This window comes from Epinephelus fuscoguttatus, linkage group LG24 (assembly GCF_011397635.1).
Source record: "Epinephelus fuscoguttatus linkage group LG24, E.fuscoguttatus.final_Chr_v1".
NCBI classification, from domain to species: Eukaryota; Metazoa; Chordata; class Actinopteri; order Perciformes; family Serranidae; genus Epinephelus; species Epinephelus fuscoguttatus.
This window is the reverse complement of record NC_064775.1, coordinates 1,796,141-1,819,034: the sequence shown is the minus strand read 5'-3', so window position 1 is coordinate 1,819,034 and position 22,894 is coordinate 1,796,141. Positions and strand designations below refer to the sequence as shown.

The window sequence follows — 22,894 nt, the reverse complement described above, 5'->3', positions numbered from 1 at the left end:
ATGGAACAGACGTCAGCTGCAGGTCAGTCTGTGTTTCTGGTTCATGAACTACTGATCAAACCAACATCAGATAAAAACAGAGTCAGTTTGTGTTTTGCATAATTTCCCCCGAGCCTCAAAGTGTGACAGTAAATCAGGTCAGAGTGTGAGTGTGGTGTCCTCGTCCTCACACTGGAACTTTTAACAGACGTAGGGTCACGGCTGAAGGACTGAACCTTGAACTTAAAAGCTGTCGTCCCACGTGAGGTCACAGAGTCCAGGTGTTGAGGTGCAGGCTGTAAAGGAAGTCTCTGTGTCTGCAGCTTCCTCCTGGAACATTTGAAGCTCTGGGAGAGATTGTTGTTTGTGTCGTAGTTTTAAAATCGAGCTCCTGTCGGCGCTGGAAAGGTTCCCAGCCTCGTAACTTTCCAGAGAACCCCACAGACGTCCTCCTCTTCCTCCCTGTGTCCTCTTCACATTCACTTTCTCACGCTCACACACAGCCTCTTTCTCTCACACCTGCTGCACTCGTATCACTGAGGTGTTGTTTCGCTCCGACGCCTCCACGCCTCGCGCTGCCAGCAGCTCCGGCGTCTCTCCGTCCTCTCTGCCCGCCGTCCCTTCACCTCCCGTGGCCTCGGCCGCCGGGAACAGCTGGGCGAGCGCCTCACACAAGGCTCGCCGTTGTCCGTGAGATGGGAAGCTGTTGCTGTTTGACATGAAGCCAGGAGGAAGCTGAATGTTTCGGGGCGATGTTCAGAGCTCCGGTTACAGTTTGACACGCCGGTGCATCATGTTAGTGTCACGGTGAATCCTCTGGGGAGCCAAAAGTTAACATCAGGAACGTGGATATTAGTTTACTAATATCTCAAGAAGAAAGAAAATCTGTCCTCTCTTTCCTGGTGTCTTTTTGTGCTTCACTTTGCTTTATTCAAACGACAAACATACATGTAAATCAGGACACGTGAAAAGTACAAAACACCTGAAGACACGGAAAGAATCTGAATACACAAATAAAACAACAAGTGGAAGAAACAGACACCAGACTGTTTCAGATATATAAGGTAAATGTAGTTTAAATCTGGCGACAGCGCTGCAGCAGAAAGAACGAGTTTACACATTCGCACACATTCACACGTTCAGAGCCTCCCCCTCATTTCACACAAACACACACACACACATACAGATATGTAGTCACGTCTCCGTCAGACGACAGATCTGAGGTCAGTCAGCCGTCGTTTTCTTGAGGCGGCGTTTCAGTGCGAGCAGAGACGACACAGAGCTGGCGTTCTCCTCAAATGAAAACCAGATCCTGTCTCTCTACTGTTACTACCCAGAGTGCTTTGTGGCATGTGTCGACCTCTGTGTGTGTGTGTGTGTGTGTGTGTGTGTGTGAGAGAGACATGAGGCCCAGACGCTGACGTAAACACTGAGCAGCTCCCTCAGAGCAGACGTACAGCAGCAGCACCCTGAGGTCGGAGGTCAGAGGTCAGAGGTCAGCTCCGCCCCACTGCCGTCAGTCAGCTGGAGAAAGTCACCGACTGTTGATGGTTGACAGAAGCTTCCTGCGACGTGACTGAACAAATCAAGACGTCTGAGCAGAGTTAGTGAAAGGAGCTGAAGCGCCGAGAAAAGTTAAAGTGTCAGTTTGTGTGTGAGCTGCTGGGTGAAGTGGACGCGTCATCACAGTGACTGTAAACATGTGTTTTATCAAAGCTATGCTGAAGTGTCGGGTCAAGCGGAGGTGCCGAAAGGAGTGGAAGTGTCGGTAGAAGTTAGATATTGATGAATTAAGGAGACTGAAGCTGAGCCTTGAAATGAGTTGGTGTTAAAACTGAAGCGTCAGTGGAAGCATTGAAAGGTTGATGTGTCTAAAGTGACAGCATCGATATATACTTAAAGTACCCTCTGTTTGAGTGTCTGATCTGTCCTCCTCCTCCTCCTCCTCCTTCAGGGTCGTACTAATAGTCTCTTTGGGACGGTTAATATCTGCAAACACACACACACACACACACACACACACACACACACACAGAGATATTAAGTAAAATGAAAAATGTGGGCTCTGCAGCGTCTCTTATGAAACTGTCTGTTTCAGACTAACCAAGACGAATTAACCTGTTTGCTGCTGGTTCACGACACACATGGGGATATTTGTGCAAAACACCCATGTTTAGCGCCTAAAAAGTTGCTGGAAAAACAGTAATGGATTGCTACCTAACACACACTTTTGGTGCCTATAGAGCCGCAGGAAAAACAGCAATGGGTTGCTATGAAAAACCCATGTTTGGTGCCTTGAAAGCTGCAGGAAAAACAGCGTCAGGTTGCTTCAAAACACCCACATGTGGTGCCCTTAAAGCCACTGAGAAAACAGCAACAGGTCGCAACAAAACACCCCTGATTGGTGCCTAAAAAGCTAAAAAGGGTTGCTACAGAACACAAACATTTAGTAGCTAAAAACAGTGACGTGTACCTTTAAAACTCACATGTTAGGTGCCCAAAAAGCAGCTGGAAAAACAGCAACAGGTAGCCACAAAACACCCATGCTTAGTGCCTAAAAAGTTGCTGGAAAAACAGTGATGGGTCACTACTAAACACATGTGTTTGGTGCATTGTCAACACTTAACTTTTACTTTATTTTGTGTTTGTTATTGAAACTTTATTAACATTCTGAACTGAAGACATCCTTCGTATATGATGTCATCACAAACAGCCCATACAGCGACAGAAACAGTTTAACAGAGAGCAGGTGTGCAGCTCCGCACAGTTGACTGTGTGTGTTGTTAACCTGTCCAACAGGTTTAATTAACGGCAGCGACAAATGCAAATTGACAGGTAGAAACACACATTTAACTCAACACACACAGGCGGTATATGTGCTGTACACACACACACACACACACACACACACACACACACACACTGAGCACCTGTCGTCACCTGACTGATAGGTGAGTTAACATTCAAAGGAAGCTTTATTGTCCCGACGTCTGTGAACACAATAACTCATCAGCAGTGGAAACAGAAGTCTCTGTGTCTCATCAGTCACGTCTTTCTTCACACGGCAGCTGAAAAATTAAATATTTAAACTTTTTAATTCATCAGAACAGACGACACGATCACAGGAAACAGGAAACAGGAAATAAAAACACACATTCAATTTTATAAACACTGGAAGGAAATTTCTTTAAATTTGGCACAGACGTTCATTAGATTAAATAGTGAACTAATTCAATTGTGATGGTCAAAGGTAACTGTGACTGTGCGTCTGTCTCATTCTCGTAAATGTCATTTCTCAAGAACATAGTCAGGGAATTCCTTAAATTTGGCACAAACGTTCATTGGATCCGATAGTGAACTATTAAATTGTGATGACCAAAGGTAACTGCGACTGTGCGTCCTTCTTATTCTTGTGAATGTCATTTCTCAAGAGCATAGTCAGGGAATTTCTTAAATTTGGCACAAACGTTCATTGGATTCAAAAGTGAACTAATTAAATTGTGATGGTCAAAGGTAACTGTGACTGTGCATCCGTCTCATTCTCGTAAATGTCATTTCTCAAGAACATAGTCAGGGAATTTATTTAAATTTGGCACAAACGTTCATTGGATCCGATAGTGAACTATTAAATTGTGATGACCAAAGGCAACTGCGACTGTGCGTCCATCTCATTCTTGTGAAGGCGATACCTCAAATACACATTCGGTGAATTTCTTTAAATTTGGCACAAGCGTTCACTTGGATTCAACGATAAATACATTAGAGTTTGATGGTCAAAGGTCACTGTGACCCTGTGTCTGTCTCATTCTCGTAAAGGTGATTTTTCAAGAACATAGTGAGGGAATTTCTTCAAATTTGGCACAAACGTCTAATTGGATTCAAGAATAAACGTATTATATTTTGATGGACGAAGGTCAAAGTCACTGTGCCCTTGTGTCCATGTCACTCTTGTCAGTACTTTGTCTTAAGAACACCTTGGGGGAGTTTCCTCAAATTTGGCACAAACATCCACTTGGATTCAAAGATAAACAGATTCAAGTTTGGTGGGCAAAGCTAACTGTGACCTTGGGTCCGTCTCAATTCTTGTAAAGGTGATATCTGAAGAACACATTCAGGGAATTTCTTCAAATTTGGCACAAATGTCCACTTGGATTCAAGGATATTCTGATTAGGTTTTGATGGACGAAGGTCAAAGTCACTGTGCCCTTGTGTCTATTTCATTCTTGTCAATGCTTTATCGTAAGAACACCTTGGGGGAATTTCTTCAAATTTGGCACAAACATCCGCTTAGACTCAACGATGAGTCAGCTGATTAGAATTTGTTGGTCACATGTTACTGTGACTGTGCGTCCATTTCATTCTTGTAAAGGCGATATCTGAAGAACACATTCAGGGAATATCTTTAAATTTGGCACAAATGTCCACTTGGATTCAAGGATATTCTGATTAGGTTTTGATAGATGAAAGTCAAAGTCACTGTGACCGTGTCAGTCTAAGTTTTGTAATGGTGATATCTCAAGAACATAGTCAGGGAATTTCTTCAACTTTGGCACATACGTCTGCTTGAACGTAGTAATGAACTGATTAGAATTTGATGGTCAAAGGTCACTGTGATGTTGCGTCCATCTCATTTACATAAACGCAATACCTTATGTGCACATTATGTATGTGGTGGTCAAAGGTCACTCTGACCTCACAAACCATGTTTTTGGCCACACCTCAGGAATTCGTATTCTAATTACGACAGAATTGGACGTTAACTGTAACTGTGAGGCGGTAATATTTACTGTAAGTACTAGATTATTTAAAACACACAAGAGCATTAAAAATCTTTCAATACCTCTAAATTTAAGATTTAAAATGTGTTAAATGCTTTAAAATAAGAGCATTAAATAATTAGAATTCAGCTTAAAGTGTCTGTAAATTAATTTTGCCTTCGTTTGAGCCACAACTGGCTTTAAAAGTGTTATTTTATTTGATAAAACTGGTCAAATCTCTACATTTAACGTTCTTTTTATTTGAATAGAATAAAGACTATAGAGAGACAAACAAAATTTAACACGTTTTAAAGGTGTTAGTGCTTCAGATGGGAGAATTTAAATCAGCTGTATGTTTTAACGTCCACAGAGGTGTGAAAATGAATAATAAAATAATAAACCTGTAAACAGCAGATGGGCCGAAAAAATAATTGTGTGTGTTCATGACGTCTGTCGGACGGAGAGAAGAGGGGGAGGAGAAAGATAGCGTGAAGGTCGAAGGCTGAGATAACATGATGTCGTGTGTGACTGATGAGGCAGCGCCGCTCTGATTTGTCACAGTCAGACGAAGGGTTAACCCCCAACACACACACAGATATAATACACCCTGCCCCGAGGGGACGAACAGCCACGCTCCACCCATGATCCCACTCAGTATGTGTGTGTGTGTGTGTGTGTGTGTGATGAAAGCATGTCGACACTCTGTCCAATAAACAAACAGCGTGTGTGTTTAGCGAGCGTTGGTGGGCTCGTGGGCACCGTGAACACAAACAAAGCGAAGAGCGCTCAGTGTTTCCACGCCGTGTGGAGCCACTGGTCGACCTCAGATCAGACTGGTGTTACTGGGAGGCTGATTAACACTTTAAACTGGTCTCAGGTCAGTTTGTTTGTGGTGTTGAGATTAGACAGTGCTCATGGATCTGTCCTGCAGCTCCTGGTGACGTCTCCAAATGAACATTCAGTTACACTGCGCACCACTTGACTGTGGACCCAGCAGTGACCCCTGAGGGACTCCCAACGAGCGTCATAATCGTCTGCAGTCTTTGATTTATGTAAATGTTCTGTATGTCAACACTTTGCATATCTCTCAGCTGCAGTCATGTGACGTGTCTTTGTTCACCCAGCCTCCGGTAGTCAGACGCTGTCGGTTTGTCACGCAGTCGCATTCCTGAGCTGTCAAACCGTCCACGTGGCGACGGAGGCGTTTGTTGTTCTATGTTGTTATTGGCATGATGTCACTCCACCTGAGCAGCGCCCAGAGTTGAGACAGTCAGACAGGAAGTGTTTGTTTGTTCAGGCACAAAACATCCTGATACAAACTTTGAAGGAGCTTCTTCCCTCGTTAATGTGACAGCAGCAATGAACCTCCTCCCTCATCACCTGCTCCTCCTCATCACCTCCTCCCTCAGCTGGTTGTAAATCCTCCAGCTTGTAATCCGACAGGTCGGTGTGGTGGCGTCGTGGCAGCGCTCAGGATGATGGGATTAATGTTGTAATGCGACTCTGACATGTTTGGCAGCGGCTCGTTGACACAGACGAGGTGTCAGAAAATTAGATTAAACAGCTTCCTGTGTTTTTATAGTTTGTTTGGTCACTGAATTTATAACAAAAACAATTTGAATATTATTATTAACTTATTGTTAATATGTTAGGCCCTCATATCATCTTCTGTGCACAGAATACCATGTAAAACATTTATTGCTTCATTGGTGCATAAAATAAACATAGTTAGAGAAATAAAAATGAAATCAAATACTGCAAAAGTCAAAAAACATAAAGAATAGAAAAAAGTAAAAAAAAAAAAAAATACAATTAAAATATGGGGAGAAATACTTTTTTTTAAAAAAATGGGGAAAAACAAAATAGGAAAAAATCAACACAAATATGGAAAAAATACAATAAAATATTAAGAAATACTTAAGGAATGGGGGAAAAAAACAAAATAGGAAATACAAAATAAATACAATAAAATAAAGACAAAATACAATAAAAATATGAAAAAAATCAATAGAAATATGGAAAAAAAAATACTGTAAAATATTCTTATTCAATATTTAATCCTATTTTCTTGTATTTTCCAACAGAGGCAAACAAGCTGAATGTTTATATTCCTGAATGAAGAATGAACTAATTCTCTATAGACAGTTGTGTACAGATTTGGAAAGAAAGAAAAAACAAATAAAGTGTTTGTTTTTATTTATTAATCAGTCACTAAATGATTTTAGGGGCTTGAAGACGCAGAAATCTTAATACAAAACATTTGGTCATGAACAGTGTGCGTGTGTGTGTATATATATACCTGCAGTGTGTGCACAGTGTGTGTGGCGTGTTGTTGTGGTCGAGGCGTGGCGTGTTGTTGTGGTCGAGGCGTGGCGTGTTGTGTCAGACGTGTCATGTTCACCTCCTGACTTGAGTCAGAACCAGTTTGAGGATTCCCAGCATGCCTCAGGTTACGTCTGTGGTTTGGCCTGTGATGTCACGATGATGTCAGTTTGAGACGCCGCTGTTGACTCTGCGTGTTGTTGTGTAAACTGACTCATCAACAGGAAGTTGGTTTGATGTGAGGATTTAATATCTAACTGATGCACGTGTGACTGACGTCCAGAGGCCACGAAACACAAACATTAACATTAATTACCTTTCTGATGTTTTTGTTTATTTTCTACAGTTTTTGGTTTTATTTTATTTTTCTTTTTACATTTTTTTGTGTGTTTTGTTCATATTTTGGTTTATTAACTTTTTTAGATTTACTTTGTTTTTTTGTAACTTTTTTGTATTTTTCTTGTACTATTTTAGGTTTATTGACCTTTTTTATGTTATTTTGGTTTTATTTGGTTTTTTTTTACGTTTTTATTTGTTTTATTTGAGTTTAACTGTTTTAGTTTTATTCACCTTTTTTTGTTTTTTATTAATTTTTATTTATTTTGTTTTTTTAGTCAAACTTTTTTTTCACTATTTTTGGTGAATTTTTGTGTTTATTTACTGTTCTGATTTACTTTATAAAACATAAATTTTAGTTTGTTTTTATTTACATTTTTGGTCTTATTCTTTTTTAATCTTATTTAATTTTTTTCTGAATTTTGTGTTCATTTTTTACTTTTATTGACCTTTTTTAAACAATTATTTCTCTTTTTTGATTTAGTTTTTTTTTCCTGATTTTTTTTTTTTTTTAATTTTTGTTTTATTTTGTTTTATATTTAAATTTTTTTGTCTGTTTTATTTCTGATTTTTTTTGTATTATTTTGTCTTTTTGTGTGTGTTTTGGGAGATATTGGTTTTATTTCCTTTTTTTAGATTGTTTTTCATTTTTGTTTTTATGCTAAATGTATTTAATATTAATGTTATCTACCATATAACAGTAATGAGACAGGCGTAGCTGACAGTGTGCAGGTGCTGCAGAGTGAAATGCAGATTAAACTGTAAAGTTTTAAAGTCTTGGTGTCGTTGAGCTGCTGGAAAATAAAGTCACAATATGAACAGTTATAATTAAATAAATTAAATACAGTGGTCATGATCTATTTTGATCGGTGTTTATTGATGTTTGGAAGGATCCAGTGATTCAGCTGAACTTTAGCTGCTCTTCAGTGTTCAGACACAGTATTATGGGATGGCAGCTGCAGACACAGCCAGGTGTGTGTGTGTGTGTTCTGCAGCCTGCAGGCGACACACACACACACACACACACACACCTGACACACTGATGATCTGAGTCCTGACCTGACTCTGATCCTGCGCCGTACGAACCTTCCAGCGTTCCTCCTCCTGTTCAGGCGCAGGTCCAGGCGTGAGAGGTCGATCCAGGCCAGAAACCCCCGCAGGGTTTCGGTGTGTGTTTGGCAGCGGCGTGCCGTAATTACCAACAACTAGCAGCCAGCCGAGGCCGGGTTTGGCTGCGGCTGCCGACCAGCCTCTGTGGGCTGAATGCAGCCGGCGGTCATTCAGAGGTCGACTGTGATGTGACGTGCAGCTGCGTCTGTGGCTGCCGGGTTCTGTTATTGACACGTGTGACATCATGTTGGACCGTCACACGTCTCAACATTTAAACCAACATTTAAAGGTACAGTGCACCTCCAGAGCTCAGGGTGTTGTCACACACAGATTAAAGATGAAGGAACAATAAAATCAACAGACACTAAAAACTCTGGTGTCTATAAAACCATCACAGATGTCCCCGTCCCAGTAAGAGTCCCAGTAAGTCATGTCAGAGACCAGAGCTCTGGATCAGGCTCAGCTGAATGGAACGTGGCCGTTATAAATGTCATTACTCTTGTTGTTGTGTTTATTTATTTATTTATTTATTTATTTATTTATTTTATTGGCTGCAGTGTGGCTGGTTAGCCCAAGACACATTTCCCACCTGGTGGGACAAAAAAGTTTACCTTGACCTTGACCTTGACCTTGACTGTGACCTGAAGCTGCTTTCTGTGTTTTAATGTGATTTATGATTTATTTTTTTATTTTTTTTGTATAATTGTTTTATTTAATTTTGGTTTTATTTCTGATTTTGGGTTTTTTGTATGTTTTGGTCACATTTTTCTCTTTACTTTTTTGTACATTTTTTCTGTTTTGGTGTTATTTACATTTTTTTTCTTTCGATTTTTGGTGGTATTTTTTGTACTTACGATTTTTGGTTTTATTTGCAAAGTTTTGGTGTTATTTTGACTTTATGTATGTTTTTGTTTTTACATATTTTTCTGCTGTTTTTGTTTTTATTTACAATTACAATTAAAAATATTTTTTGGTATTTTTGTTTCTTACAATTTCTGGTTTTATTTGATACTTTTTAGTTTTATTTTGGTTTTATTAAAAAGTGTATTTTATTTTATTTTTTATTTTTATGTATGGCTTTTGTGTTGAATTTTTTAAAATGTTTTTGATGATTTTCTGTGACAATTTGTTGTTACTAATTTTTACAATTTTTATTTTTATTTACATTTTTTTTCAATGTTCAATTTCAATGTTCTTTTTTTAATTCTTTTTTTTTATGGTTTTATTTTGGCATTATTTTGTCACCATTCAAGATTTATTATATTATTTATAACAGAGTTTTCTTATTTATGGTTTTGTTTTTGATGATTCGGGTTTTTTGGCACACGTCAGGTCTGCAGCCGGCGTCGTGCTGAGCAGCGCCACATGTTTTAACACACAACAGACCACAGATCAGCTCAGTGTGTGTGTGTGTGTGTGTGTGTGTGTGTGTGTGTGTGTGTTGGCCGGCTGCCATCTTTTCTTTATTGTCTGCCTCTGATACTCTGTGTGTGTCTCTTATCTCTGACTTCCTCTCCTGTGTTTTATCCTCCTCTGCCGTCCTCTCCCTCTTCATGTTGTCTCTCCTTTCTCATCTCGTCTCTTTGATTCGCTCCTTCTCTCTCCATGCATCCCTCCATCTATCCCTCCGTCTCCGTCTCCGTGTTTGTGAGGATGAACTCCTTTCTATTCCTGTGCCTTGTTGACTCCAGACCTTTCACTGTTTGGTCGACTGAAGCCAGCAGTGCGTCCACGAGGCTTAGCGCCCCCGCCGTCACCTCATTTATACTTGGCCTGGTCCCGTCTGGACGCCGTCCGTGCATCGCTGCTGTTGTTCATGTCTTTAGCGTCTAAATAGTTGCACCTTGGTACCTGCTGCATTCCAGGTGGCTCTGACTCGCTGTGTTTGGACACACAGTCAGTTTGTATCGTCTCACATCTGTGGCGGTGAAACATCTGGATCATGATGTTGTGTTCCTGCTCTGCAGTAGTGCCTGATGGGAAAATCTCCGTCCATGAGATCTGAAATATAATGAGAACAGTATATAACCATTTTTGAGACGTATAAAATCCGACCCAGAAGGGAGCGAGGGAGCAAGGAAATGAAAGTCAGAGTTGTGGCGTCCTGGCTTTCATTTCCATCTTTTGATCTTCATCTTATTTTTATCCCTCACTTCCTCTCCCTCCTCTAGTTGCTTCTCCTCTAACACGTCTCGTGTGGCGATGTAGCTCCGTGTGTCAGCGCACTGTTTGTGTCTAAAAGACGTTAAAGTGTCCCCCTGAACCGGATTAAACTGGACGGTAACTCAAAGTAACGCCGGTCGGAGCAGATCTGAAGTCAGCGTTATCTTGTTTGTTCCTGTTGCGTCTCGGTTGTTGTGTTTGTGTCGTCCAGCTGCGCTCACATAAACACGAGGACGCTCTGTCTTTGTGTGGCCCTCGTCAAAAGCCAAATATGTGGAGCTGAGAATTTACAAACTGCAGCTGAGTTGAAAGAGGCTGATCTGTGTCTCCGGGTCTGTGATGACAGGATCAAAATGGCGTCTTATTTTAGATCTAAGGTCGTGGGTTCTCAGGTCTGCCGTGTGTAGACGTTCAGTCTTTGTCTCGTCAGGTTCGGAGCTCTTCAGGTTTTAGACACAGATCTGTGGATGGCAGGTTAAAGCTCGTGGTTTGATGTCAGAAACTTTGGATTCTTTTGGTTTACGATTGAAACTCTGAAATGTTTCAGGTCTTGGATTCTTTGCAGTTAAAGGTTTTGGGTTTTTGTGGTATTTCAGGCCTTCTCTGACTCAGGATCTGTTCAAGGTAAAGAGGTCTTGGTCTGCTGTGAGATTGGTCTATGGGTCACAAGAAAACAAACTTTCGCCTGGGACTTTACGTCAGAGTCCTCACTTTGTTTCTTTTCCTAAACCTCATGTTAATTACGGAACTGTACATTAAGGACGTAATGTCATTTGTTGAGTGCAAATTCGTAGGCTATCATACGAACTCATCCCTTGTTGACACTGCCCTTCAAACTTCTTTTTGAAATACAGAAATGTGAGATTTATTGTCTGTTGTATCGGCCATGAGAAGAAGGTCATTATGGGTTGTTGGTACTGGCTGAAAAAATCCGTATCATGCATTCTGAACTTTGGTTCTTGAAGTTCAGGGTGTTGACATCTTGTGGTTCGTCTCGGTTTTGCTTCAAGGTCTCAGGACATTAAGGTTCAGGGTCAAGAGGTCTGGGTTTGCTGTGAGATTTAAAGTCTTGGGTCTAGTCTGTTTAATAGTGGTCCACAGGTTTAAGATGAAGAGGTTTCAGGTAGAAGGTTTTCAAGGTGTCAGGTTGTGGATCAGTGGATCTTTGGGTTGACCCCCCACATTATCCAGGGTTGAAAGAGTTCGTGTGCTTGAGTGGATCTTGAGCTTGTGTTAGATTTCACTGTTTGGTTCTTGAGGGTTTGTGCTGAAAGTGTTAGGGGTAAAGGTCGTTTGAAGGTTGTTTAAAGTCCTGCGTTTTTACAGAGTGAAATGTCCCTGGTCTTGTTTTGTTCCAGAGATCTTCAGTTCTTTACTGACTCTGTGATCATCTGCTATAATCTGTGTTCAGACTCAAACATGTTCCCGACTCTCTGAGGGGGAACCCGAACGCACCAAAAATAGAAACAAAGGAGAGAAATGAAAGAGAATTAATGACGGCAGTTATTCTGGAGAGCGCCAGGAGTCCTGACGCTTCACTTTGAAGGCCTCCTCCTCCGTGGTGTCTCACTCCTTTCTTCCTCTCCTCCACTGCAGCGGTGGCGTTGGATGGTGGAGAGGTTTCAGTCCCATGGCGCCCGCTCTCATTTCTAAGTTTTCCCTCCCTGAGCGGTGACACGGTGGAGGAGCTCTCCATCCTTTCTCCATCCATCTGTTCCACTCCATCTGTTTTTCCTCATGTCCTCATTTTAATCTCCGTCTTACCTGTCGTACTTTGGACACCGTCTTCTTCTTCTCTGACTTTAAACAAAGTCTTATAAATGTGTCACAACATGGCCGCCACTCGACACATGCCCGTTATGGAATGTGTGTGCGAGCTGACGGATTGATTGGGTTCAGGTGTGCCGCCCACATGTGGCCAGATGTTTCTGGTTTGAGTTCTTCTTACCCAGAAGCCCCCTCTGAAACTCATCTGGACTTTCCCTCGCTGACTCATCACGGTTTTGTCCAATCAGCATTCCTTGTTTTTTGGTTTCTGTGTTTCCTGTGTGGCGTTCAGGAACTCCTCAGCAGCAAGGAAACAGGATTACCACCACAGAGTTAAACTGTGTTCCACAGCTTTATACACATTTACTTTTTGAACTTCTTGTACAAGAATTTAAGACCTTCAGAAGTTTCCGTGGATTTTTGTGCTTTTTTCCGACACGTTTTAGCTGTAGCAAATAATCTTCATCATTGATTAATTTGTGAAACTGTCGAGTCAGTAAATGTCCAAAAAATAATCAGAGACGCCAGCTTTAGTCTAACATGATGTCTTTTTTCCAAAATTAAAATTCAGTGTATAGATTATTATATAAAAAGGTGAAAAGCAGCAAATTTGGGCAAACAAATGTTTGACGTTTTAGCTCCATTACACAAAATATTAATTTTCTGTTGACTGACTGATCGATTAATTGACTAATCTTTGAGCTTTCAATATTTTTGTGTCTTCATGCTGGCGATGGCTGCAGCTGGAGGCCATATGTCCTTCCCATGTCCAGGATTGTGAAATCTGAAGAATGCCAGAGAGTAATAGTTTTGAGATTGGCACAAACGTCCACCTGGACTCAATGATGAACTGATAAGAATTTGGTGGTCATAAGTCAAAGGACACTATCTCTTTTTATGGCTCATTCTTGTGAACACTTTATGTCAAGAACAGATTGAGTTTATCTCTAACACTTAGGCACAAATGTCTACTTGGACTCAATGATTAACTGATGGCAATTTAGTGGTCATAGGTCAAGGTCACTGTGACCTTGCATTCATCTCTTTCTCTTGAACTTGATATATCAAGAAGACCTCGAAGAAATCTCAAGTTTGGTGCAAACATCTACTTGGACACAACGATGAACTGATTAGTGAACTGATTAGCTGTTGGTGGTCATAGGTCAAAAGTCAAGGTCACATTCTCGTGAACACCATATCTCAACAACACCTTGAGAGAAGCTCCTGAACTTCGGTACAAATGCCCACTTGGACTCAACACTTAACTGATAAGCTTTTGTTGGTCAAGGGTCACTGTGACCTTGCATCCATCACATTCTCGTAAAAGTAATATCTCGAGAACACTTTGAAGGAGTTTCTTCAACTTTTGCACAAATGTCCACTGTGACTCAATGATTAACTGATGACAATTTGGTGGTAAAAGGTCAAGGTCACTGTGACCTTGCATTTGCCTCATTCTTGTGAACACAATATCTCAAAACCACTTTTTGGCACAAATGTCTGAACTGATTCGATTTTTTTCACATTCTTGTGAAAGCGAGACCTCAAGAACAGCTTGAATGAATGTTTTTTAAAATTTGACACAAATGTCCACTTTAAGTCACTGATGTTTTGATTAGAATGTGGTCGACAAAGGTCAAGGTCACTGTGATCTTGCATCTGTCTCATTCTCATGAACGTGATATCTCAAGAAGGCCTTGAAGGAGTTCCCTCAAATTTGGCACAAATGTCCACTTGGACTCAATGATTTAGAATTTGACGTTTTTAAAACTATATGAATCGTTAAGGTGTTAGTGGGGGCGTTAGTTCCACCTCTGCTTTAGAACCCACCGTGACTCCTGTTTGGTTTAACTTTCTCACCGCGCCCCACCCTGACGGTTGGTCACCTGGCGGAGCCGCTAACCGTGGCCTCCCTGCCAGTGGGTCATACTGGGAACCAGCAGAGGGGAACTGGTGGGCCCCCTGAAAACAGGAAGCAGCTGGATCAACATCCTGCCTGGCAGAGAGGGGAGGATTTGCACCGGCACAGGCCGGCATTTGTAAAAACCTTCAACAATGCCCCCCTCTGTGTGTCGGCCGGCCAATCAGAGCACATCTTTCTGGATTCCTTCCAGACTGATAGCCATCACGCACAGAACAGGCATCAGGGCTAATTATAGTCCAGACCACCACGATCAGACAGAGGCTGAGCTGTAACACCGGTTCTGGTTTAAAGACAGACTTTTATTGTGAAAGAACACTTCCTGATTCCTTCTGCATCGTAGCAACATCTGGAGACAAACACAACAGCTGTTTATCCCTCAGTGTTTTCAGCTGGTGGAGGGCAGACAGTTTCACATGAAACAAACACGCATTAAAGAGTGTTCTTAATTGATTCATAACTTAAAGAAGGTATTTGTTAGATATTTTCACACAGTCAGATTCATGTGAGTCAGACGTTGAAGCTTTTGTCAGTGTGTCTTTGTGGTGCAGAGACAGTGTGAGCGTGACACAGATTGCTGCTGATGAATTAATAAAGAGGGACTGAGGGCTCTAAGTGGACGCGTCCCACTGGCCTATTTAACAGAGGGGAGAGGTGTGGCACAGAGCGGCCCAGTTAATGCTGTCTGCTCATGATGATGATGGTGATGATGATGATGATGATGATGTGTTAGTGGACTGGCTCACCACGACCTGTTTAAGTCTCTGACACACTGTGAGAGTGTATCAGTTTTATGAGTTTGGTGCAGCTACGCTGTGTGACATGGATGTCTGCAGACTGTACGATGGCAGCGCCGACTGAATCACAGGCTGAGACGTACAGTAGCTTCCTTTACTGCGTGAGCAAGGATGCTGCACGGGTTATTACCTCTCCGACTGTGAAGCACAACATGGAGGGTCACATTAATCACATTAATATAATTATTACCATCATTAGAATGTCCAAAAAATGTTGATGAAATGTCAGAAAAAAGATAAAGTTCATGAACAATTATGAAAAAGTGTCAAAACAATGCTAAAAAAATATCAGAAATAATGTTGATAACATGTCAGAAAAATATGATTAAATTGTCTGGGGAAAACATGCTAACAAAATGTCAGAAAAAATGTTGGTAAAATGTCAGAAAAACATGACTAAATTCATGAAAAAATAATGATAAAGTATCCCAAAAATGCTAAAAAAAAAAAAGTCATAAAAAAGTCGATAATATGTCAGAAAAATTTGATTAAATTGTCCCAAAAAAATTCTAAAAATGTCAGAATTTTTTTTTTTATAAAATGCCAGAAAAACATGATTAAATTCATGAAAAAAATAATGATGAAGTGTCCAAAAAATGCTAAAAAATGTCATTAAAAGTGTTGATAACATGTCAGAAAAATAAGATTAAAATGTCCAAAAACAAAGCTAAAAAAAAGTCAGAAAAAAAATTCATAAATTGTCCACAAAATATTTTAAAAGATGTCTGAAAAAATGTTGATAACATGTCAGGAAAAATATGATTAAAATGTCCAAAGAAAAACTAAAAATGTCAGGAAAAAAAACATGATAACATGTTGGAAAAATAAAATTAAAAAATGAAATGGGAGAAGAAAAAAAAAGTCAGAAAAAATATTTTAAAAGATGTCTGAAAAAATGTTGATAAAGTGTAAAAAATAAAAATGGATAGAATGTTTAAAAAAATATCAGGAAAAGAAGTCTTAAAAATGTTGATTAAAAAAATATATATAAATAAATTAAAAAACAAATAACAATAATGATAAAATTTCCAAAATTAGTATTAAAATGTCAGAAAAATATTGATAAGGTTGTCCTTGAACCTCTCCGTGCATTGTAGGGTCACTGTTTTAGAGCCACGACCAAATATATCGCCATGTGTCTTTACGCCTTTACGTCCCAAAATCACACAAAACTTGTACGTGAACAGTTTATGGTCGGATTCTGATCTTTGAGCGGTTCATTGATTCAGACTAGTCTGAAGCATCATTGACTGACTGTGTGTGTGTGTGTGTGTGTGTGTGTGTGAGTGTGTGTGTGGCTGTGGAGGCAGTGAGAGGTCATGGGAAATGAGGGGTGTTGTTGTTCCTCCCACACTCTCTTTAACTGTAACTGTTCACAGTGGTGTGTTATTGTAGTGTGATAGTGTCAGTGTTATCAGGGAGGTCCCAACACACACACAGACACACACACACACTGATGCTGATAAATCAGGATGTTGACTTCTTTATATGTTTCCGTCTGTCTTTTACTTTCTTCAGTCACTTTGGGTTTTTGTGGCTGATGCATTGAGCTCAGTGTCGACGGCCAATCACAGCACACGGGGGCGGGGCTTGGCACAAAGTGGGTGGGGAAATGATAACGTCTGAGTGACATCATCACTCAGTGCTCTGTTCTGGGAAAAAAAATAAAATGGGACGATTGATATTTCTGTTTTTATTATGATTATTTTTATTTTTCATTTATCCGTTGATTATTGTGGAGGATGAAAAATATCAGCTGTAATGAGGCTCTTCATCCTCCTCCTCTTCCTCCCTATTCCTGCTCCTCTTGACTCCACTGAGCAGGAACAGATCGGCTCCCTTGTTTCTGTCATTCTTGGGTTGACGTGTAGCCCGTTGAGCCTTGTGAAGAAAGATTCAACTGTCTCAGTTTTCCTGTTACGTGCTAAAATGGCCTGCACCTGAACGCACCACATGCTCATGACGTCTTTGTTTTGTCTTTGTGTCGTACAGATGCGTTTGTGAACAGTCAGGAGTGGACGCTGAGTCGAACGGTACCAGAACTGAAAGTGGTGAGTGAACAACATCTCAAACAGAATTATAGAAACATTTCAGATTCTTTCCCACCGACTGATCTCTTTTCCCCTAGGGCATTGTGGGTAACCTGGCCAGCGGTAAGTCAGCGCTGGTCCACAGGTACCTGACGGGAACGTACGTCCAGGAAGAGTCACCTGAAGGTAAGGACATTCTCTCTTTCTGTCTGTCTTTATGAGATCTGGCTGGATCTGTCTTTTCATTAGCTCCAATGTTTTTGTGCCAAACTCATCCAGCTTTACCCTCCTCCTCCTCCTCCTCTTTCCAAGATTAGATCCATGAAATAAATAAATAAATAAACAAACAGAAAAGTAGATTAGAAAGCGAGCAGAAAATAATAAAGCGAGGCTGGATTATGAACCTCCGTCTCCTGCACGCGAAGCGCTCGGAGCCGGCGTCCTCTCAGCCGTGCCTCCGTGTTTCCAGAAGCTTTTTCTTCTCAGGCGAAGGGAAACAAAAGCACAGATTTGAGCAGCAGAGCAGAAACAAAGATAAAGAAGAGCAGAGAGTCACGCATGGACCTCTCCACTCTGCATCTATATTTTAGGGAGGTTTTATCACAGCTTGAAATGGAAATCTGCGCCGTTTCTGTTTCGGGTGAGTAAATATAGGATGTGTTAAACTATTTAAAACATTCTGATATCAGCTGGTTTTAACCATGATGCCCAGCAGCCACACCGACGCCACCAGAACTTCAGGAGACCCCGCATTGGTTGCAGGAACAAGATTTCTGATTTCGGCTGCGTTAAATCACGTCATATCTAGGCTCTTGTTTTGGGAGCCGTAGTGGAGGTTACTGTGGTTGGTGTTGGCTGATGGTGGCGTGAAGCTGTGGGTCATCATCAGGATGAGGAAATCATCTCTCCTCCTGCTGACTTCTAGCTAGCTGCAAGCTAGCTTGGTTGATGTTTCCAAATGTAAACGTCAGTAAACATGAGGAATGGGGTGATGATGGGAATGTGAGGTGCTCCTGCTTCAGCTGGGAATAACTGCTCTAACGTGTCATCGTTCAGAGGCGACTGTAGTGCGACCCTGCGGCTGTTTTGTGGTTGTCAGGATGTGTGGACTGTTAAATTATTTCACAACCAGAAACCATAGATTGCCAGAACCACCACGAAATATGGACAATTATGAGGACGCAGCCAACGAAGTGAGAAGACGAAACAAGGACTTGACATCACTTAACTTAAATAAATGTAACTTAACTTAACTCAACTTAATTTAACTTGACTTGACTTGACTGAATTTAACTTGACTTAACTTGACTAAACTAAGTTGATGTGACTTAACTAACTTGACTTAACTTAACCTGACATAGCTAACTTGACTTGACTTAACTTAACCTGCCTTAGCTAACTTGACTTGACTTAACCTGACTTGACTGAATTTAACTTAACTTAGCTAAAGGTAACTTGATGTAACTTGACTTAACATAACTTGACTTAAGTAACTTGACTTGACTTAACGTAACTTGACTTAACTTTACCTGACTTAGCTAACTTGACTTAACTTGACTTGACTTAACCTGACTTAATGTAACTTAACATAATGTAACTTGACTTAACTTGACCTCACTTAACTAATGTAACTTGACTTAACGTAACTTCACTTAACTTGACTTAACGTAACTTGACTTAACTTAACCTCACTTAGCTAACTTGACTCAGCTTAACCTGACTTAAGGTGACTTAACATGATTTTACATAACTTAGCTTAACTTAACTTGACCTAATATAAATTAACTTGACTTGACTTGACGTAGTTTAGCTTAGCTTAGCTTGACTTAATTTAATTTAGCTCAGCTCAACTTAATTAAGTCAAAGGAGCTGACTGAATCACATTTCACTGTAGTTGCACTATGTATAATTTCCATGTGACAAATATATGATTATGATGATGATGATGATTTTCTGGATTAATCACGTGGTCCTTTAAACCCTTTAAATACGACGTCCCGCAGGCGGCTGCTGGAGATCGCTGTTTGCATGATCCTGTTTAAGTCAGCCTAAAATAAGAGCCATAAAAGATCAGGGTGGGAATCACCAGAACATACTATTACAATACTTTAATCACAATACAACATTATTTTGATTTTAAACGTGTTGCGATATGCTGAGTATTGTGATTAAATGTATTGCAGTATATTACCTCTTATAAACTGTTAATGTTGTCCCTTAGGGAAAACTTTGTCACTTGTGCGGCTGTAATGACGTCATTATGCTACTTTACGTGCAGTACAATGAGTAAAACACCTTTTCACTTCTCTCTCAAATAACTCTTTAAGTGTTAAGAAATATTTCTACATTTAGAAATGTTTTGGATCAAAGTATTTTGTGTGTATATTTTGTAAAATCTGATGACAAAGCATCCGGATGTCTGAGTGTATAAGTATATTTCTGATTTAAGGGAGACAGTATATGGAACTTACAGGACAGTGTCTCGGCGGAGCTCTTTAATGTTTCATCCGGCTCTTTGTGAACAAATAAAAATCTAACTGAAGCTTCCTGCAGCAGCGTCTCCGCTCACACGCCCCGCGGAGTCGGCGGCCATATTCCTCATCCAATATTAAAGCGGCTCCTCTGCCAACTCCCCCTCCTCCTCAGGCAAAGACCCACTTTGACTAAACCCCCGTGTTCCTCTGAATATTTCACCACTCGAGCTTTTCTCCTCTCAGGAGAAACGTCTGCTTCTGTTATCGACCAATGGGTGAGGTTCATGCGGCCAACACGAGCTGCTTCATTTAAATGATTCATCCTTTAATCACTGATCAGCTGTCGAGGACAGATCTGCTGCTGCAAGGCTTTTATTGTGAAAGGCTTTTATTCTGGTCGCCGTTGAAAAGCTGAACACAACTGAGAGACAAACACTTTCTTATTCTGTTTATTTCAGATTTCTGAACAACAGAAAAAACAGCGCTGTAGACTGTGAGACTTATTATGGGAGATAATGACGATAATTATTTGGCTCTACATTATGGTAGTAGTTTTTATTTCTTATATGATAGGTGTGTTTATTTTTAATATTCTACTTTTATTACATCTTTTAAAGAATAATAATAAGTTGTAGTTGTTTGTTCTTCCTTTAGTTAACAAATAAAGTTAAAAGCTCATTTTAAAGCGCCTGTTTGAGGCGAGAATGTTGGATTGTTGTTCCGCCTCGACCATGTCGGTAAATGTCTCGTTTTTAAAATTATGCAACAAATAACGTGGCTAGGTTTAGATGAAAAAACATCAAGGTTTTGCCTTAAATAGACATGTTTTGTTTTTTTTTACTAATCTGATCACGTCACGTGACATATGTCATGTGCTACACATGCTAGCACACAAAGTTTTTGTCCCATCCACCTCAACAAAAGGGACTCCTTAAGTTTTATTGTTACCGGCAGTGTTTCAAAATGATGCCACCCAGCAGTGTATCGTACCAGAGCAGTCTCGCCTTTAAGTCAGCAACAGAGGCAGCAACAGCGCCAAGTAGACATCTGTGTCAGAGGGGCAGCCTGCAGGACGGGACCACTGATTGGACAGGTGTGACACTTTGACCACAGGAGATTAGAAGCAGCTAGTCGCAGTTAGCAGCTAACTCGAAGAAGAACAGCTGCTAAAAGTGTCCCAGCTTGCAAATCGTATGTTACATCCTCCTTAGACCCTGTGTCCTCATATGTGGACCTCACATTCTGGGTTTGCTTCATCCTACTTAACTCAGACCTGTTGTTCTCGTTCGTGGACACGTGTTTGTGCCATCTAGTGGCAGTAAGAACACAATACAATAATCCATGTAAAAACAAGATGGCAGCCATCTCTGCCAAGTGGCTCAAAGAACAAACTCCTTCCTGTTCCTTTTACTTTGAAACATCTGCAGGAAGTTTTGGCTTCGTGGTTTCTTTTTAACTGCTTGTATTTTAAACTTCTTTGGCATCTTTTCAAGAAATAATCAGACAGGAAACAAAGTGAGAACCATCTCATTAACACCGTGTGTGTCAGTAAAGCTTCCTCTGCCTGGTGCTGAGCAGAGAAACTGCAGCTAATTAACCCGGCTCGACTTCTTTGTATGTTTTCAGCCTTGAAAACCATCAAACGCAGTTTATTCAGGGTGAAACTCTGCAGCTTTTATCATGTGGGGAACCACCCAAAAACCAATTTTAGCTCCGGGTCCCTCAGCGGAGGAGCTGGGCCTCCCGTGTTCTCAGGGTGCAGTTAAAGTTTAAACACAAAGATTTTTATTAATAAGTCACGAGAGGAGTTTATCACAGAGTTAAAGAGACTCTGAGGGGTCAGAGTTGAGTTCCTCCAGAACTCAGAGCAGGGATCCAGAGAGTCTGTGGTGGAGGGGAATCCCCGGAGCAGATTATTCCCGAGGTGTCCACACAGAAAAAGAGATGAAATCTTGTTCAGCAGTGACGTACCTCTTCTTAAAATGCCCTCTGCGACTCTGCTGTGTCGGACTGCTAAATGCCCAACGGTCTGTTTCCACTGCTCGGCCTTAATTACACCACCGCTCTGCCAAGAGCAACACGACACGGCTTTTCAAGCAGCTCCACATACCAGATATCTGAGCCAGCCCCAAACAACAGCTCCCCAAAATTCTTTGATCTGATGACGAGCCTGGCGTCCAGCTCCAATTAAAAAAAAACAACTCTTTGAGATGGTTGCATAACGATGGAGGAATAAAAGGAGGAGCTGATGTGTTGTTTTGAAATTCCTGGGATCTAAAAATAAGCCTCGGCCTGGATTCCCATGGCGATTGATTGGGAAGCGGAGTTGGTGGCTTGCGAGCGGCCGGGGCGACCGCAGCGCCACAAAGCCACTAACCAGAGGTATTCTGGGGCTGCAGACTGGAGCCTCGGCTGCAGACGGCCGCGGTGCTCACATCAGCTCCTGTTAATGAGCGGGAAACTTGCTGCAGCTCCTGTTAGTGTGAAACTGATTCTTATTCAGGTTTAAGCATCAGTCCTTTAAAACTCCTCTCTGTGCTGCGTTCAGGGACACTCAGACGTGCAAGGTTTCATACTCTGTTGAGCTGTCGGAGAATGAAATGTAAATGTTTTGAAAAGGAAAATACAATTATTTTCTTCTGTTCTGAACATGCGTATTTTTACTTTCTCATTTTTCATACATTAATAGTGCAGGATGTTCTTATGCTGTTTTCCTACACACAGTAATGCACCAAAGTTCGTACGTAGCTACATATATATTATTCTATACACATACTTCATAATTTGTGTGTAACCGGAGTATTCGTGAAGGCTGTGATCATGTGACCAATGCACTAACAGGAGTAAATATTGAAGTGTCCAATAAGGAGGCAGGTCAGGGTGTTGGTCAATGGGTCAAAAAACACAGAACTTTCCGCTGGAGGCTGGTGTTTAGAACTGTGTGAATGTTGAGTTATTTTGAGGCACGTCAGCACCATGTTTCTTTTGCTAAACCTAATCTCTGTAACTTTACGTTATGTCCATAACGTCATTATTCTGGTGCAAATCCGTGGGATGTCATAGAAACCATTGTAGGTGTATTTTACGTAGGTTATTATACAAACAGTTTTGGATGCACTTCCGCACGATATTATACAAACAGTTGTGGGTGCATTTTACTTAGGTTATTATACGAACAGTTGTGGGTGCATTTTACGTAGGTTATACGAACAGTTGTGGGTGCATTTTACGTAGGTTA

General features: G+C 40.9%; 1 protein-coding gene across 6 annotated transcripts in view; it reads left to right on the top strand.

Moving 5' to 3' along the window:
• The window catches only part of agap1 (ArfGAP with GTPase domain, ankyrin repeat and PH domain 1), a 193,572-nt gene that overhangs the window by 53,088 nt on the left and 117,590 nt on the right, over positions 1-22,894 (top strand). For all 6 annotated transcript variants that reach the window (XR_007448760.1, XM_049570050.1, XM_049570049.1 and 3 more), the window contains exons 2-3: positions 17,145-17,203; positions 17,281-17,368. Coding sequence is in view for 5 of the 6 variants with exons in the window: in XM_049570050.1 (XP_049426007.1) it covers positions 17,145-17,203; positions 17,281-17,368 (147 nt within the window). In the remaining variant the exon portion in view is untranslated. The remainder of the gene's footprint in view (positions 1-17,144; positions 17,204-17,280; positions 17,369-22,894) is intronic.